The sequence below is a fragment of the Xenia sp. Carnegie-2017 genome, unplaced genomic scaffold (genome assembly GCF_021976095.1).
Source record: "Xenia sp. Carnegie-2017 unplaced genomic scaffold, XeniaSp_v1 HiC_scaffold_20, whole genome shotgun sequence".
Taxonomy (NCBI): Eukaryota; Metazoa; Cnidaria; class Anthozoa; order Malacalcyonacea; family Xeniidae; genus Xenia; species Xenia sp. Carnegie-2017.
Window position 1 is genome coordinate 6,985,232 of NW_025813483.1, and position 19,998 is coordinate 7,005,229.

Sequence of the window (19,998 nt, forward strand, 5' to 3'; positions counted from 1 at the left end):
ATGATGCATCATGCATTTCTCAAGTGAATTATATTTGTTCGAGGTTCTTTGTTGTAATTCCATGTAAAAGATTTAGCTGCTTTCAAAAGCTCGTTCAGAAATTCTTCAAACATTTTAAAGTCGCCACTGGTGCTTTGCTAAATTTTAACCGTTCAGGCAACTTTTTGTTTGTGCGTGAGGAACATCGCAATATGCGTGTGAGCGTGAGAAATGGCATGTACGAATTCCGTTATGATATTGTCTGCTATAAATTTATCTTTTGGAAGAAGACACTTTGCCACACCAAATACAAGCAAAAAATAACCGAACATTACACTACCATCTGTGAATAACTTATCTGGCAATATTTTTCAATAACTCAATGGATATTTCGCAATTGAAATTATAAATTGAATTGATTTTGTATAAACCAGTGTATTATTTCTTGGACAATCAAACAAATGTCAAGTATGAAGTGACAAGCTTTTCTTCAATATTTCATAGACTCCTGTGATAAATATGGGTCTATGACGTAGCCAACCACAGGGTCCTTAGAAAACAACACCGTTTGCCCACGCCGGCTGGAGATCACAATAGTGGTGATAATATATTCTTTCGCATCTGACCTTCAACATGACGGAATCAAAACTCAAGGGCGCCTTTCTTTTGCACAAACAAACCACAAGTTCTTTTTCTGGAATATTCCATAAGATAATTGAACGATCCAATGAAGGCAGGGCTCGCGGAATAGTTAGTTAATGTAAATTGCAAAATATGTCAGCAGGTTTGTAAAACGTTTTTTTGACGATTTGAATTCTGTCATTTTGGGCAACAAAGAAATTTGAATTGTGTAGATGGTTTTGAGTGAACAATCTCTTCCCACTTAAGATATGTGTTTTCGTACTGCTTTCACGTTTAGGGGGTCATAGGACATGTGTGCATGAAGATTTTCAAAATTTCCTTGTTTGAGATATGGCATTTCCAGCGTTCTCGCGGCATATTTACCATGGAAATATTGGCACTAAAATCACCAACGAACAATGAAAATCTTGCCCATCAAAAATAAGAAGTGATTGAAATTCAAAGTCGACCTTAACGTCATCAAACCGCTTTGATGACGTTGAAAGGCTTGTTGACGTGTTACAAAACACTTCATGAAAGAGAAAGCCTCGTTTTGAAGAAAAATTGAACATAAAAAACTCCAAATAAATTATTGTTAAACTCTATTTGTATAGGTAATAGCATGATTTCGAGTGCAATTTGAGAAAAACATACCCGAGTCCGAAGGACGAGTTCAATTGACTGCTTAGGCAACTTTTTGTTTGTGCGTGAGAAACATCGCATTGTGCGCAGAGCGTGAGACATGGCATGTATGAAGTCTGTTCTGATATTATATGCTATAACTTTACTTTTTGGTGGACGGAACTTTACGAGATAAAATGGAAGCAAATTATACGAAAACTACATCAAGCTGTATATATCTCATTTTGCAATAATTTTTCGAATTAGATGTTTGCAATTTAAATTACAAAGTGAATTAATTTTGAATAAAGTATAATTTTGCGACTGCTCAAAAGATTGTGACGTATACGGAAGCCAGCTTTTCCTCAATATTGCATGGTCCTTACTAGAAGTATGGTTTTATGACATAGGCTAAGCCGACGCCGGCCGGTGCTCACAATAGCGTTGATAATATGTTTTCTTTTGTATCTGATCTCCAACATGACGACATTAAACCTCCAGGGGCGCCTTCCTTTTTGCACAAACAAACAACAGGTTCATCTTCTGGAATATTCGATGTGAGAGAACGATCCAACGAAAGCAGGCCTCGCAAAATTATTGGTTAATGTTGGCAATATATTTCAGCAGGTTTGTAAAACGCTCCTTTTGACGACTTCAATTCTGTGATTTTGAGCAACAAAGCAATTCAAATTGTGTGGATGGATTTTATCAGTGAACATTTAACAACCTCTTCGTATTTAAGATACATGCTTTCGAACTGCTTTCACGTTTAGGGGGATATTAGGATAAAACTGCATGAAGATTTTCAAAATTTGTGTTTTGATAAATGACATTCCTAGCGTTCTCCTCGCAGCATATTTCACCGTATAATTATGGGTAAAAAAAAGTCACCAACGAAGCAAAGTTGACAATTAACGTCATCAAAACCGCTTTGATGACGTTAGAGGCTTGTTGACATATTACAATACACTTCGTGAAACAGACAGCCTTATTTTGAAAATAATTGGACAGAAAAAAACCGAAGTAAATTATACATTATTATTAAACTCTATTTACTACGAAACGAACATTAGTTTGCTGATGTGCATCGTGTATCATGCATTCCAGTTAACATTTGTATTTTTTCCACTTTTCTTTGTCATGATTCTATGTAGAAGATTTAACCGTTTTCAAATGATCGTTCAAAAGTTCTTCAAACATTTAAAATCGCCGTGCGATCTTAACTCAAGTTTAACTGCCCAGGCAACCTTTTGTTTATGCGCGTGAGTTTGAGACTTGGCACGTTTGAAGTCCGTTCTAATATTGTATGCTGCATTTTATTATTCAAGTGTCAGTTTGCAATTGACCTTAGATTGCATGATGAAAGTAAGGCCTGTTTTATACGTCATATTTTACATGAGTCGAATGCATTCAAAACAAAAGATAATAAGGAATTTTATCTCATTTTCTTTTGTCTCTAATGCATTCGACGCATGTAAAATGCGACGTATAAAACTGACCTAAGGTGTGTTTTGCGAGTTTTGTGGTTTCCTTTACTTTAAATGATAAAGAAGTGTGCACTCATAGTTTCCTACTTATTTGCATATAGCTTCCTAATGTTCGATGTCACAATTACACGAACTTTAGTATTTCCCATGTCACGAAACAGTTTCGTGCGGTCATGCAAGCGTAGGCAAGCGCCGCTTGCCTAAGCATTTACCGAACAAAAATTTTTTGGATCAATCTCTGAGCAAAATCAGTTTAAATTTTTCTGTTCTAAACAATGTCAATGTAATCTTTTGTCTAAATTGTCTTTACAGTTGAAATGCTTGCTATTTATACGCGATTTACTGTCGTGGTTTTCGGTTTCACTTTGCTACACTTGTAAGATGAGTCAAGTGGATTAAATACACCTTAAAAATTTCTTATTTATTAACCAAGGCAAGCGCGCTTGCCTTCGGAGCTCAATTTGAACATTTGCGCATGCGTTAATCTAGATTTGGAGGCTTCTTATTCGGTTAGCACTATTTTCCACCCAGCAAACCGCCCTTTACTTTACACAATCGGAAATAAATTAAAGATGGCGGCTAATGGGAAAGAACCAAAAGCTAAAAGGAAACCATGCATGCACTGGTGCTAGGTCGTTTTGAGATGGCGAGTAATTTTATGTTTTTATAATACAGTTTTTAATATCAACATATGAAAATATTTACAGATAAATGTTGCAGTATAAATTTTCATGCAACCACCTTAAGTTATAAACTTATAATCCAGGCTGGAAAATATGTCGTTTTTCGACGATTGTGTAAAATATTATATAAAATATTATATTGTGTAAAATATTAGATTGTATAAAATATTATATTGCGTAAAATATTATATTTCAAAGTAAAGGGCGGTTTGCTGGGTGGAAAATAGTGCTAACCTTCTTATTCGAGGAATATCGAGAAAAGGCAAGCGACGCTTCTAAGGGCGCCGCTTGATAGCGATTGGTCAACAGTCTTGTACGCTCGCAATTTTAAACACATATCAGCGCGCGAATAATATTCGTATATTCAACACATTGGACATCCGAAGTATTCACGCCGTTAATGTTATCGTTTATTAAAAGATGACTGAGAGCGAAAGGTAATGTTCTGATTTCTAATTCAAAGTAGTAGGTGCTTTACTGGTTATTTTATTATTTTCTGCGCACAATGTGCGTAAACAAGCAGGGGCCGCAGTCTGCAGAGATATCGAAATGCACGCAAACGTGTGTTGTGGTAAAGTATGACTAGCATTATGACCAAAACACTATGCTCTTGTCAGTCTTGTGTCGTTGAATTCGTAAATTAATGACTAAAAATAAAAGGTACAAGATACTAAATAATAAACACGACTCTCCGATATTCTGAAACGTACGAGTCAGTGCCAGACACATTTTGAAGAACGGGAGAACACGTTGCCATGACGTCATTATACCAAAATATAAACATTAAACAACGCCATGGCCTCAGTTTGTAACACACCGTGCCAATTTTGTGCGCGAAACTGGCTGTTCTTAATTGTTATAATCACGACTGCTACAATACATTTCGCGCCTATTGTCTTGCAATTTATGTATGTAGAAGATATTATCTGTAGCATGTAATACAAGATTATGATATTGACAAGAGCTTCCTTTTGCATAGTAGTTTTGATATTTGTGTCCGGTAGATTTTAGCGTTATATATAAGTCTTTCGTATGAGCTCCGAACGTGAGTTCAATGTACTAGAACGCTATTAAATTTTGTGATTATTTTATTCACTAGCGAAGAAGTTATTTACAACAGTCGTGAGTGTTCTATGTGTTAGAATTTATTTACAGGCTTTTTATATATTTTGTTAAAGAAGGTGCAGTTATTACACAGCGGATAATGTACTTGAAATTTGAGTAGTTTTACGTAATTATAAAGTTAAGTGCGTAAGTTTAAAGGACATTGGCAACGAAAATTTTTTTTGCATACGTTTATCATAGATAGCTATGGAATACTTAATTTCATGTTTTCGTGGCTCTTTTGAGTTTTACTGTTGAGAAAATTTGACATAAAGTTGAATCCTTATCCGCCATTTTGAAAAAAAAACTTATGCCAAATTATGCGGAATACATTACTGACGTCATTGGCTGGTATCAACTGAATGACACAATATAAAATAATAGTATTATAATAATATATAGCACATTTGTTCACTGGAATTTTAAAACAAAAACAACAGTCGGCGGTTGTTAAGATTAACGAAAGTTGTGTAGTTTATCACGCTTATATACTTTTCCAATATTTAGTCGTTATAAGACGTAGAAACGTTTATTTTAGCAGATCTTACAACTAGGTTTTGCCGACATACCAAGTGTAAGCCCAGACAACAACAAGCGCGTTTTATACACTGAACATTTCGTGCAATAGAAATATTTCATTTTCCCATATTACAAACCTGTGACCAACAAATGAGTTATACGTTTAATTTATTATTTGTATACATAAGAGTCTTTGAAAGATTATATAGTTTTATATAGGTGATAAGCTCTAAGCCGCTATGTTTTGTTCTTGACCGTAGAGTTTCGTTTATCCGTAATGTTTTACGTGCGTGTTTGCGTGCACAATGTACAAGTACCGACACACGTCTATCTTTAACACACTTTCTGAGAGCATATTGTCCCTAAATTCTTGGTGTGTTGTCAAGCAATTTACTCCTTGAGTTTCTGTTTGGCCTAGCAAAGCCTCATACTCATCGTATTCAAGCGCTTTTTCGTGGCAACAAAAACACTCGATTGCCTTTTTTGACAAAGTACAATATCCACACTTAAACCAGTTTGAAGGCGCTAAGCATTTGCTTTCTCAAATTCGGCATGTATTTCATCCTCCGACGAGGACAAGTCGCTCTGCTCACTCTCCTGTTCGGAACCGCTTTCTTCACTAGTTTCGGCCTTCACTTCAGGTTCATATTGATAGGGCTGAACCTCACCCGGTTGATTTTCGTGTATGTCATCCATTACAGCAAAAAAACCCGTAAAATACGCTTTAAATGTGTTGTAACGCAGTCAATCACAAAGTATATTGTATTGTTGTTTTGACTGCCGGCAAGCCGCGAACCTCACCCCCAGCGCTTGCCTATTAAATTCGGTCACCGCACGCCACTGGTTTGTAAATGCCGCAGTTCATTCTCATTAAATCTGAAAATTGTAAAACAAATCAGCGCGCGGACTAATTTGCTGGACGAGATCAACATATCTCCGCGACACTACCTATGTTCTATGAATCTATTTTTTGGGTTTGGAGAAACTTTACAACAAAAAATACAAGCAAATTATACCAAGAATCCACTACAAGACCGTATATAAGTCATTTGCAATAACTTTCGAATTAAAGATTTGCGAAAAATAACAAAAAGCATTAATTTTTTATAAAGCAGTATAATCTATGCGACCGCTCAAAAGAATGTAATGTATAGAAGAGCAAGCTTCGTCTCTTCAATATTGCATAGTCCTTACAAAAAGTATGGCTTTATGACGTATAGGCTAAGCCCACACCGCTCGCAGCTTACAAAAGCAGTGATAATATATTCTTTTGTATCAGATCTCCAACATGACGACATCGAAACTCAAAGGGCGCCTTCCTTTTGCACAAACAAACCTCAAGTTCAATTTCTGGAATATTCCATTTGAAAATGAAACGACGCAAAGAAGGCAGGCTTGCGGAATAGTTATTTATGTAAATGGCAATGTATTTTAGCAGCTTTGTAGCTTTGAAAAACGTTTATTTCGACGATGTCAATTCTGTGATTCTGTGATGCGAAGCAGTTTAAATCATGTAGATAGCCTTTATGAGAGAGACGCAATCTCTTCGTGCTGAAAAATGTGCTTTATTATTTATATCTCATTCAAGAGTGCCACCGAGGACCAACTATTTTAGTATATTTGAAGGGTTGACCCACTAATAACTGTAAACAAAAAACGCAAACTTGAAAGAGGAATGTAAAATTTGGAAATTTTTTAAATTTCGTATTTCAGGACGAGGCCCCAGGGATTAACCGAAATTCGAAATATCTTTCCATTCGGAACCATGTTCGATTTCATTTTCTACCGAAATTTTGGGATGTTCCATGAAATGAAAACGTAATTTTGATGCAAGGGCGTAGGAAGATGGACTGAATTGAGGGAGGGGTCATATTCATACATGCATGATACACCTGGATACACCGTGTCAAATTCCTTTGTAATCCGTCGTCTTCTAGGCATTATAACATACATAAATGAATACGAGCCCCCCAATTATCGATATCTTAGTACGCGCATGTAAATTAAAGATCCGCAACAGGCTTTGACCAAAAATATTTCAAACGTAATATGGCTGGTGGCTTTCACTTTAGTTTTCAAGCTCATAACATTAAGTCTGCTTCACACGTCTTACTTTACATGCAACAAACGCATTAAAGGAAGAAGAAAATGAGATTACCTTTCTCATTACCTTTTGTTTCAAATGCCTTCGGTTCGTGTAAAGTTCGACGTTTGAGCTAGATCTTAGCACGGCCCAGTGAAGTGAATGCTAACTGCGATACTTCATCATGTCCGTAAGAAGGACGGTGTGCCCTGCAGAACATACACCACCCACAACATGTCCATAAAGACTACTTTTTAAAAAAAACAATACTTGAAATGGTTCTGTCAAACTCAGGAAAAAAAGTAAAATCAATCCCATGTTATTGAACTCATTCAGTCATGCGTTTGCTTTTCTGTCGTCCTACTCAAAATGTATAAATGATTGCTTGCATATTTACTTACTTTTTCTGCCTGTTTCATCTTCAGAGAAGAAATGGTTAAGTAGAATCGTTGGTTCAATTGATCACATAATTAAAGGCGCAACTAATACTTATTCAACTTTTCTGGTCACTGCAAACATTACAGCCAACAGAAAATAGTTGAAAAAATATTTCCAACTCAAATTGTAATTCACCTGGAATGTACCAACTCATTTTAATCTCTTCATTAATTTTTGTACAGAAATGGCTGGAGTATCTGCCTCAAACATTCTGTTGAAAAAATCATCAGATAAAAACAGGAGAAGTTTACCATTTTGCAGTACACTAAGACCTAAATGAATGAATTATGGTACATTAATTATCAACGAAGATGGTGCTTTTTTGTGCATCGAGAATATTCCTGTGTCGCTTGGTAAAAAGCAAAAAAAAAACTACCTTGTAACAATATCAATAAGAGTATGTCAAAACTAATTAATTGTAGAAACGCAGACAAAGTACCTTTCACTGCTTTATCAACATGGTTTGGATATCTTACCATATAATACATACAATTTTATAAACTTAAGTCCTAACCCATTATTATTCCCACGCGGAAGTAGTCGCCAACCAAGAGACAACGTAAGCCTTTATCGAAGTATTTTTCATTTACTTCTAACAAAATCAAATGCTTTGTCCAATTCAATCCTATTCTATAAACCTTGAGATTGACTTTTCTTCTGCAATCTTATTCGAAAAAATGCATGTATGATTGCTTGTATGTCTTTACTTACTTTTCCTGTCTGTTTCATCTTCAGAAAAGAAATGGTCAATTAAAATCATTGTAAATTACCAAGGATCTTTCAGAGACTAAAAAGAATACAAACAACTTGTAATAACAACGTGAGTATGACCACGGGCGCAACTAGAACGCTAATTGGGGAGGGTGTGAATATTCACATATTCAGTTCTGCCCAGCTGATTTCTTTTGTTGGCAATTTAATTTGAAAAGAAATAAGCAGGGCAGATCTGAATATATGAATATTCACCCCCTCACGACAATTAGTGTTCTAGTTTCGCTCCCGAATATGACAGCTAAATGTCCGTGAGCAAGTAGTATCATGGCTAAAGGTGAGTATTTAGATCACTGCTTTTTCTGGTGGTAACAATCCCCAAGTCTATACACTCACACAATCAAAATGCCACGATTTGTCAACTTCGAATAGAACGTGAAGTAAAAATAGAATTCCGCCAATATTTAGAAACGACCTTCTCCCTGAAATGGTCGAAGGAAGCTGCCTTAAATGAAAATTGTAAATTTGCAAAAGAACATCTCCGAAAGTAGCAAAAGAAAATTTCTGAAAGGCTCAAAACACAATGTAAACAAAGTATGAAGTACAGTACAAGTATACATTTTAGAAAAAGTTTCAAAATTTTCCATTTCCGTTGTTTCTACTTGAAAATACTCGCGGAAGTTTATATTTTTGATCAGTTTCTTTTGTCTGCGTTCAGTCTAATTTGAATTTGAACATAAATCAAACCTTCTCGTTGCCGTCACATTTGTTTGTAGATGAAAATTTTCACTTGAAACAGCTTTAACAGCTGTCAACAAAAAGTACTTAATGACTATCGAGTAAATATTCTCGGTTTTCTATTTTCATTCTTCTTCCTTTTGAACGTGAAAGTGTGATTACAACAAGCGAAACTGAAGTCGTATGACGTCAATTGTGTGTCCGTGCTCTAATTAATAACATCTGACCAGTGAAAATTCTTAATTGTACATAATTATGGATTAAAATTTAAAAAGTTAAGTGTTCAAGGTCTACATGCGTAATTTAGAAACTTGTGCTTTTCAAATTGCGTATTCGACGAAGCAATTCATTAGAAGATGTCTTTTAATCTCGTGTTCCAAAGCTAATTCAGCTGACGTCAGATTCATTTCATCGTGCACGTCTGTTTTCCAGCACCTCTTGTTAACGTATCGAGATGTTTAATATATGCAGCAAACAGCTTCATCTGAAGAAATAAGACAGCACAGTTATAGAGTAAGTAGGATTTTTGATTTTATTGAAACATTTAAAGTTTTCCAGGAAAGGCATTCACTTCATGAATGAAACTTCATAAAAGGCAAAGTTTGGGTAATCTGCGCATTGTAAAATAATTCCAAAACGTTCGCAAAATCTACGAAGTGGATTCTGGACATTTTAAATATCGCTTTAGGAAATCAAAAGCTATGCTTGTTTTTCAAAAGCTAGCATCTTTACTCTTCACTATTTTTTTAGCACTGCCTATTAAGGCAGCAGCAAGACTATCAATAGCAAGTTTAAGCCATTTAAAGCAGTAAAAAGTGTGTAAGTATGGCGTCAGCAAGTTCCCATGGCAACGCATAAGAAAAACATCGTGTTGTCGGTGGACGAATATGTTTGTAATATCCCTTTTACAATTCCTAAACTTACACCAGCATGAAAATTCGTCACGTTCAACTTTTCATTTTGAGAATGAGCACCATCATCAGACCTTCCCATCGGCAAAAGCACACAGTCCTTGCCAGTGGTCTCGGCGAGTGTCAAAACAACTGGAATGCTACCTCCCTCGCGGGTGTAGTCAGGCTCCACATTATGGACTGGAATAAAGAGACAGTTATTTAAGTTTCACTCTTTGTTGGCATCAAATCCTAACATTGTTAGTCCATTATTTTACGATTTTACAAGGTTAGTGAAGTGCTCAAGTCAGATTATTTTAAGACTTTTTAGGACAACAATCAAAATTTCAAGGGACAATAGACAACGCAAAATTATCTTAGCACTTTACAAAAATTTTCACGGCTCAAATTTACTACTTTTAAACAACTATGTCTTAGTGTATTATATAATAGACATTTACATAGACATTGACATAGACATTTACATAGACACTTACATAGACATTTACATTGACATTGACATTTACATAGACATTGACATAGACATTTACATAGACATTTACATAGACATTTACATAGACATTTACATAGACATTGACATAGACAGTTACATAGACATTTACATAGACATTTACATAGACATTTACATAGACATTGACATAGACATTTACATCGACATTTACATAGACATTTACATAGACAGAGTTCTATATAAAATAAGCAACGTCAAACATATATCTTGTCGAGTTATGTCTGCAAACTGCAGACTTAAATTCATTATATTTTTGCAATATTATTAAGCACCTAGCTTTCATATGGTAAATTGATCTTTTATTTTTAAGTATTTTTCAAAGACTTTAAACACCAGCACGAGCCTTTTAAAAATCATGGAAATTGTGAATAGGTGGATTAAGATTTAGCTCAAGTTTATTCTTTTGCTAGAAATATGAATGTGACTTTATGTTTCGGGAAATATTGCGATGGTCAATGTTTTGGTGTTTGAGTCGTCAAAAACATTAAAAAATGAATTGGATATGAATAAGGATCATATCCACAACACGAATATCACGTAACTTTAAGTTCAGAATGTCTGACGTTTGAAATCACGAGGTGTCTTACATTCTTGATTTAGAGCATACCATCTAATGTAGCCATCTTTCCAGCTTCAAACACTGGGTTCTCGAAATCTCCGAGCCAAGCACGTGAAGCCCCGTTGGAGTAAGTCGGACTAAACGAATAAAATAACAAGCCGATGTACACTGAAAAGCGAAAGCTATGTAAGTTAAAATATTCATCCCGTACGGATTCCGTATGGATCTTGTGACATTTTATGGATCAATGGAAGATAGCTGGAGTTTTATGATTTTTATCAACACATTTCTGTACTTACGTCATGATATTTGGACTTCCTCTTTGTCTGTGAACATAGTTAAGATGATCGATAACTAACTGTCCAATCACTTCAGGATCTTGATCAGGTACAAGGCGAATTGAGAACTTTCCTATCACCTTTAGATAAAACAATGTGAAATGAAGACAATTTATGAATAAACATGTAAAACAAAGAAGAAGAAGAAGAAGAAGAAGAAGAACAACAACAACAACAACAACAGCAAAAATCACAGTAACAACAACAACAACAACGACAACATTACCTCATATGGAATGACGGTTTTGTCACCAGGGCCAGAAAACGCACCTTCAAATCCTACAACAAAACAAAAAGATTGATGAACACCAAAGACTTGGGCATGAGCGTCAATTGCGGCAAAGAAAGACTAAGTTGATGATGATCTACTGACGAACTTAAGCTTCAAAATCAATGAGAAAATGAATCAAAAAACGAATTCATCCTTAAGTTCAACTTACTGAATACAGTCATTAAAACCATACGAAACAAGGTCCATATGATGCATTTGAAAAAAAGTTCAGGAAACGTAATAGAAAAGTGCAAAAAGTACTTATGAAAACAAACTTCAAATTAATAAGAATCCAGCGTAGACTTATGTATCACATTATGGAAGTTTTCCTTGTATTATTTGATACTGCTACTGCTAAGAAAGTATTTAAACTCCTAAGATATTTTTACAAACTCATTGAACACATCAACTCGTTTAAATCGAAATGTCACAATGATATTAATAGCCAAAAAAAACCCAAACAACACTACATGATTTGAAACGCTGCATTGCAAATAACCTTTACTTTATGTAACCTATACTTTACACTTCGCGAAGTTCTCGGCGTTATGCAATTATTGAGTAGCATGATTGAATGTTTATATTTACCATGAATGGATAAGGATGGATATCTCCAACGTCTCATGAGTGTATTTTTCTCGTTAGAAGTTGTCAGCTCGTGTGCACCGAGTTGCTCACGGTAGACATTCTACACAAACAAATGTGCAATGCGCATGAGCAGAAAATCGACGTTAAATTAGCATAAAAGGAAACATGAGAATTCAAGCCATAATCTTTCATGTTTTTCATTTTAGGGTCGAATGGGATGAAGAATGTGCTTTTTGGGTGCATCACACCACTAAATGTCACAGACTAGATTCATACAAGCACTTAGATATTTGGCATAACACACATGGCATAAAATATGTCCTCGTGATGTTGCTAACTCAACACCTACTCTGTAAAAATATACAATTAACTTCCAGCTTGTAAATACATCATTCTGTCTGATGATGGCTTTGAAATGAAAGTGATTTGTTTTATAATGCAATTGCTGACATAACTAAATACGCACCATGTCAAAATCCAAATCGTCATAGAGAGCTTCCTCTTCAGGAGTCAATTCACGAACGGAATCATTAACACCTGGTATCAATATTTTTCCCTTTTCGTCAGTTAACGTGGACAGCAATGCAACCACATCCGACATTGCTTCATACCTATATTACACAAACGTATGCATCATTCCACCTGGGTTCACACTTCAACGAACATTTGTAACCATACATTACAACAAGAACGTATTTATTAACAATATCTTCAAAGCAACTTACACAGGTCCACCATGGCTTCCAGAATGTAAATCTTTGTCGGCACAATTCACTTTGACATGGAAATAGATGATACCTCTAGAGAACACACACAAATAACCGCTGGACAGATGGACTTTCAATATTAACGTGCAGTGGTGAACATCATTGTACAATTGACATATGACGAAAATAATAAATATATAAAAATAGCAAATGAAGTAACAATTGCAAATTGTACGTAATGGCAATTGGCGTGTGGTAAGTATAGGATTGTTGTTTCAGGACTGCAATAGAAAACTGTTTTTTTTCTTACATGACGCTATATATCGTCATTTGTATACGAAAACGATAAAGATTGCGATTGAAACAAAGCACAAGACAACCAAATGGCGATTAATTGCAAGCCTCTATCTGTTTAACAAAACAATGGATATAGATGTTTCTAGATGTAGATCGTCTGAGAAGGACTATTGATGCTGATGTTGACTGATGTTTTGACAACCTTGGTGGTAGTCAGTCGTTCTTAGGACTATACTACCCTGGACGATCTACATCTACAAACATATAACAATCGACAAAGGTAGGAGATGTCTAACTTACCGAAGACCATAAGTCAAACAAGGTTTTGAAGTACCAAGCCAATAGTTATCGGATATAGCAATGAAATCAACATCCTGAAAATTAAGTTATGAAACATTTACTTAAAAGAAAAAACCCACTCCAACAAACATCATCTTGTACACTCAAGATTCGAGTTATAAAAGGAAGAGACAAGATTTAAAGCAATATTTCGACTTTATTTCAAAGTCATTATCAAGCTAAGTGATTATTTACAAGCATGCGTGATCTTAAAGACTTATTTCAAGGAAATAACGTAAGAAATGATAATGTTTGACATTTCATCTGGCACAAACCTTGAAAAATAGATCTTTTTCCTCCTTGATAAGATCTGCCAAACCAACACTTCCACTTTCCTCCATACCTTCAAGCACAAACTGAAACACGAGAGTAATTTTACTGCATGAATCATTTTAATGACTGGCAAACAAGTAAAACAGCTGATATATCGTGAAAAAAGGGACTTCCAAAGACACAAAATATTAATATTGCACTTTCAGCCATTTACATTAATTTTATTGCCTCAACAGGCAAAGCAATTCAAGAGTAACACGTCTAAAAACTCAGCCACTTTTTTAATAAAACTGCAAGCCAATTTCCCGCCGAAATTTAAAGTGGGCGATTAAATTAGCCTCAATCTTTTCACTTACGGTCCAAAGAAAGACACACATGTGTCTGAAGGCGAAATTTGGATTCATAAAATTACATGCATGTTCTTCTAAAGATGGCCTTCCACTTATATATTTTATTTAACGGCCATTTCCCATAATCTTCCGTCAAGAAAGTGGCCACATACCTTCAAATTTAAAGGAATACCGGTGTTTGTTTGCTGGAAAGCTTCGATTGAATTCAACCATCCAAGGACAGGTCCCTATCCGCATTAAGCAAACAAAAACAAAACCATCAAAATAATAAAAGGCTTTTTTTTAAAAGTCTTATGTTGGGCTACAATGTTCACATTGAAAATTCGCTTTCCGCCAGGCAAATCTCTGGCCACGATTTCAAAAGCAAGACCATTGTTCAAGAAAAAATGTCATCTATTTTCTAACAGCAAGGAGGCTGTTGCTAATAAGTGATTTGCATTTTGCGTCATGGCCGACATGTTGATGGTGAAATGGCAAAGACTATTTGATTTGGAACAATGCTATTGTGGTCAGCAGCCGTCGTGAGGTGGTCACATTGTTTGTTTATTCCGCTGAGGTTGGTTTCAATCCAAGAATCAATTCATTCAGTTGTCATGTCATTAGCAAAAGCGTTCACGTAAGATAGCGCTGTCTACGGTATTTCCAGAAAATCAATCTGAATTCATCAATTCGGTCTTTAAAAGGACGTGCCTCTGGCTAACCCATGGTCGACACATATTAGTATCGTCTTGAAAGTTTTAACGAAAATTTTGTCGTCATTTTTACGACTTTAAGCATAGCAAGACGGAGAGCAACGTACATATTAATAGCCTCGATTACAGTCGGAAACTAAAAGGTGTTCCACAGTAGAAAGTTGAAAATTTAACGCTTTCTTAACGTGACGCCCACTGGAGCACTTAAATATGATTTACATGCCAGCATACGTTTTAATGTGTGCGACTTTAAATTCATAGAAAATTATCATTTAAGGAAAGAAAAAAAGCATCACAATTTTTCAATCTATAGCCTACCTTGTCGTCAGTCGATCCGCGACCAAACATTTCGTCATCAACAATTGTCAATTCAAAGGAGGATGATTCCAGCCATCTGACTATATGAGAAAGAAAACATGACTTTTATATACGATAAAAAAACTACTAAGAAATTTCAAGACAATTTAAGTACTATATTACACTATTTAGATATTTAAAAACAATTTGGATACTAATTTTGACTGTTGAAATATTTCATAAAGATTTCGATACATTATTAAACTATTTAGATATTTAAATACGATTTGGATACTATTTTTAACCATATACATATTTCATTACAGTTTTGATACGATAATTAAAAATAAAACACGGTTTGATCAAATCACAATGACGTAGTTTGTTCCTTTCAAACGAGAGGTAAAGCAAATATTAAACCATACCATTTCTGCCGGTTGAACGTCAAGATGACCATAAATGCACAGCTAAAAATTAAATGGTTCTAATTAAGCGCAAATTGTACGCAAAAAGAACATTAAAAGAGCCAATAAGAATACTAAGAGCTAATAAGAATGTTAAAAGCCAATCAGAATGCATTACGTCAATTTCCAACGCTGAAATTGAGCAGCAAATCGACAATTTCCAGAAACAACTTACGGTTTTCTTGGTCGGGTCATTTCCAAGTGAAGCAAGAATCACAGGTGGAAGTTGAACATCTCCATCGGGATAATTTGGGTCAAGGCCAAGATCTCTTAGTTCAACTGACATTCCTAAACTGTTTTCCATTCTCTACATATAGCATGAAAGAAATTGCATAGTGATTAGTGTGCTTCTAACATATATAGCCCCAGTCCTCGTGCAAAAAAGAAAAATTTCAGTGACAAAAAAGATAATTATTGTATTACAATACCGATGCAGCCGTTTCCATCATTCGGATGACGTCTCCTCGATGGTCTCTATTAGACGATACGCTTTTAATAGCAACTGCATCTCGAAGACCTTCTTTGAAATTGCTCTATACAAAAAAGATGATGATCAAACGTGATTTATAGTAGAGTGCACATGCGATAAATACATATATTACTAATGAGATATAGATATTTATAGTTAATTATTGCTAATAATAAGAGTTTCTCCGGGTTTTTATAAGTGATTTATTGAGCTTTCGACTCGGTGCTTCGAACCTTCTTCAGAATACAGGTAGTTTAGCTATTTACAATTGTTTTTAGTTTCTAGACGTTTAGAGCGTCTAATTGGATAGTAGAATGGATTAAGATGATTGGATGACGTGGAATGCGTTGTTATAGGTTTGGTTGTATTGTGTATAGGATATAAGGTCAATAAATCTTTTATTATTAACAATAAATATTACTGGATTAAAAATCTTCAAGCTTATATTTATATTAGTATATCAAATTAATTACCATGTGCTCGTCAATGTATCTATAAAAATGATAAAAAAAGTTTAACATATATATACTGCTGTACAGAAGTTGAGCAGTTATAAATGGCTAAAATGAAAATGGAAAATCTTAAGTAGACACAAAGTGAACACTTTTATGGAAAAATGTTAGTTTGGTTTGGAAAAATGTTGTCCCGAGAAAAAGCTAACGTAATCATTTCCATTCAACATATCGACTTTATTTAGACATCATCAGGAATGATTATGTTGCATGCGTGTACAGTATAAATATGGCTTCTATGTTATTTGATCTAGTCAAAAGAAAACAGATAGCTCTCTCAAATTCTCAATAGTAATTTGGAGTTACCGTTGTTGTGTATTTTATTAAAATACTCAGTGATTCCCGAAAACATTTTTGTCGCAAGAATAGGCACACTTTTAGAATACCCCGCCATAAAGATACCCCCAAAGATAATCAGACGAAGTTATAACTTAGAATCAGATTAGGGTTTGGTCAGGTATACATGATGCAGGTAAATAAGTATGTGGTTGGGTATTTAAAAACTACGCCCGAGAATTGGCTCGAATAACAAACGATATTTAATCTTGATTGAAAGACTCGCGATTAAACAAATATGGCATTTCTTTCAAAGCCTGGTTGCCATCGGTTTAGCGATGAAAACAAGATTGAAAAATAAACGATAAAATCAAAAGAATCTCAAGCAAGCCAGCCGTCTAAATTCTACCGAATGTCACGTATGGTTGGAGTGATGACGTATTGAGCTGTCAGGTCACACCCAGCCACATCGTCAAATATGGCTTAACATTATTGAAACGCCCAAAATGATACTAGAAAAGAAAGTCTGAAGTCGGTGCAACAGATACTTTCCCAAACGTATCTCTCTCTTGCCTGCAACATTATGTTACTCACAAGCTCGGGATGTTCGACTTTTCTAGCTATTGAATGCAATTGCGTCTACTGAAATTGAAACTAAAGTTGACATCGAACTGGATGTACTTGATTCGAGAAATCTAACTAGCCACGAAATTAAGTGGTCTGTAGTGAACCAATTTACCATTTGACTCATTTTCCATATTTGATTGAAGTACCTTTATAATTGGTTTGAACGCAAATGTTCATATATTTGACATTCATTTGCAAACATTGTGTTTCTTTAAATAACACGAAGAATAAAAAATTCTTACTGATTAACAGCGTCAAGCGATACACCAGCCATTCTGAAAGGCAACTCTTTCAATTATCGCAACCGCGAAAATTTCCAATCTTCTGATAACAACTGAAATTTGAAAAGAAGAGAAAGAACAGTTCCAGCGTTGCCAACTGTACTTCTGCGAATCATTTATCTACTGGCTGATTCATGCCACAGTCAAAATAATATATACAGAGTGCATTTTAAATTCAAAATACCTTTAAAACAAAACTATTGGTTTTGAATTTCTAAAGAATAAATTTTCAAAACAAGTTGGTTACCAATCAAGAGTACTTGGAAATGTAAATATAGTTCCAAGAATAAGCTGAAGTAATCATGCGATAAGTGTGGTTCTTTGACGTAGGCCAACCATGGGGGGCCTTAGAAAACAATAACATTAGCCCATGAAGGCTGGGGCTTACAAGAGCGTTGATAATATATTCTTTTGAAACTGATCTCCAACATGACAGCAACAAATAAGGGGCCCTTCCTTTTGCACAAACAAACCTAGCGCGACCTGCGAAAATGAAAAAATCGGGCTTCATTTTACCCCCCTGACTTGTCGTTCCAGATGTATTTTAGTTCAATGCGGCAAAGTTAGTATTCCAGTTTAAAATACAGTTCACTGTCACAGCCTGCTTTCCAGACCTCCTTGCCATTCTCTTTCCCTGCATTTCATTCTCACAGCATTCATTACATCATTTAAGTAGATTTGAAATTGGCTGATTTTAATGTTTTTGTAGTAGGAACATCTGATATAATCATGCAGTGTTAACATATTTCCCAAAGGTTTTTGTTAGCATCAATAGTTGACTCCCAACACATTTACACCCAGACATTTTTGTCAGTATCAACAATTTACACCAACACAAAACCGACTTTTACTGATAGAAGATTAATCTTATTAACCACAACTGAACAATGGCCTTCAAGCCAGCAAAGGATTTTGTCCCTTTTCAAACTCACACCACTTGCCCAAACAATTAATCATCATCCCAATACTAACACCTCTTGACAAATATCCGCTAACTACTCCACCATATATGTAAACAAACCTGTATTATAATAACTTCCTGATGATGTCACCAAACATGTAATATCGAACCACTAAATTAGCCAGACTGTCACCTCAGTCTCATGATGAATTTGTAATAAATCTGAAAACATCACTGTGTTATCATCTTGAATCTTTTATCTCAAATCTTTTATTTCAAATTTAGTTAAAGATAAACAATTCAGAATTTGCTTCATATTAAACTTAGTCAAACTGTCATCTGGTGAAGGGATTTTAATGTCACAGTAATCATGGATTTTTCAATGTTTCAAAGGGTAATGACTTTGCATCCATCAGTAAGGGATACTTCTCATCTCTACTTGGTCATTGACATTCTCAAGATCATACTACCTACACAATATTTCTTTGAAATTATTCCTTTTTTTCAACATACTTTTGGTCCCTCCCTTTTACCTATTGCTTTAAATCTGAAAATTGTATGCCTGATTTAGTTATACATTCACCAGCTGCTTGTCTTTCTTTATGCTACCAATATTCTACATCTCACCTTCTCTTCATGCATGAACCCACCATTTCAGTCTTCCATTTCCTAAATACCCTCATGACTGTTTCACACAATTATCATCATCACTCTTTTACAATCATGAAACAATCATTTCAATCTTTTCTTCCCTTTACATGTGTGTTTATTTCCTCACCCAAATTAATGCCAGAAAGCTTTTACATCATATTTCGATATTTCACAAAATATTGACCTCGTCCATCTTTCAATCCCTGTCTCCTCAATTGATATACCATTACAGTTCCCACAAATGCCGATGGATATTTCCATGGCAAAAACATGTGTATCTTTTCCAACACAATAAGACTATATAGACTATATAAGGCATGCCAAGGGCCTTATTTTGTGTTTTAAGACTTCATTTAAAACTTTTCAACCCTTATCTACCTTTCGTACAACAACCAGGTTACTTCTACAGGAACTATAAATCAGATATACACTGCATTTTATCATAATTTTGCCATCAACCATTATCACAGTTAACACCAATCATTACAGTCTGTTCCTATTCATAAACGGAATTTTAATATACGTGCAACATTGTTCTGTCGACAAGAACATCAAGCTATCAAAGCTATTACCCAGAAGAAAACAATCGAATCTGTAAATACCTTTGAATTGTTTTCTTGGTTCAATTATACCCCTACAATGGTATTATATACCTTTGACTCTCTTCGGGAAACGTATGTAAGTCGAATCCTTTTCATCA

At 35.0% G+C, this 19,998-nt stretch overlaps 1 protein-coding gene and 2 long non-coding RNA genes across 3 annotated transcripts; 2 read left to right on the forward strand and 1 right to left on the reverse strand.

The window, feature by feature from the left end:
* The first annotated feature begins 1,631 nt into the window (after nucleotides 1-1,631).
* LOC124442695 lies at nucleotides 1,632-8,041 on the forward strand. Its single transcript, XR_006947334.1, has 2 exons — nucleotides 1,632-1,848; nucleotides 7,718-8,041. It is a non-coding gene; the product is annotated as an uncharacterized LOC124442695 (long non-coding RNA).
* Nucleotides 8,042-9,099: 1,058 nt separating this feature from the next.
* LOC124442688 (cytosolic non-specific dipeptidase-like) lies at nucleotides 9,100-17,827 on the reverse strand. Its single transcript, XM_046993185.1, is given in 18 exon segments — nucleotides 9,100-9,468; nucleotides 9,909-10,075; nucleotides 11,014-11,102; nucleotides 11,265-11,383; nucleotides 11,530-11,582; nucleotides 12,163-12,262; nucleotides 12,629-12,773; nucleotides 12,888-12,962; nucleotides 13,467-13,540; nucleotides 13,781-13,861; nucleotides 14,281-14,355; nucleotides 15,139-15,206; nucleotides 15,209-15,218; nucleotides 15,543-15,584; nucleotides 15,757-15,888; nucleotides 16,010-16,114; nucleotides 16,524-16,542; nucleotides 17,708-17,827. Coding segments are annotated over 18 exon segments (1,467 nt in total). The 5' UTR covers nucleotides 17,740-17,827; the 3' UTR covers nucleotides 9,100-9,387.
* LOC124442692 lies at nucleotides 10,070-12,195 on the forward strand. Its single transcript, XR_006947330.1, has 2 exons — nucleotides 10,070-10,163; nucleotides 11,007-12,195. It is a non-coding gene; the product is annotated as an uncharacterized LOC124442692 (long non-coding RNA).
* Nucleotides 17,828-19,998: the final 2,171 nt, after the last annotated feature.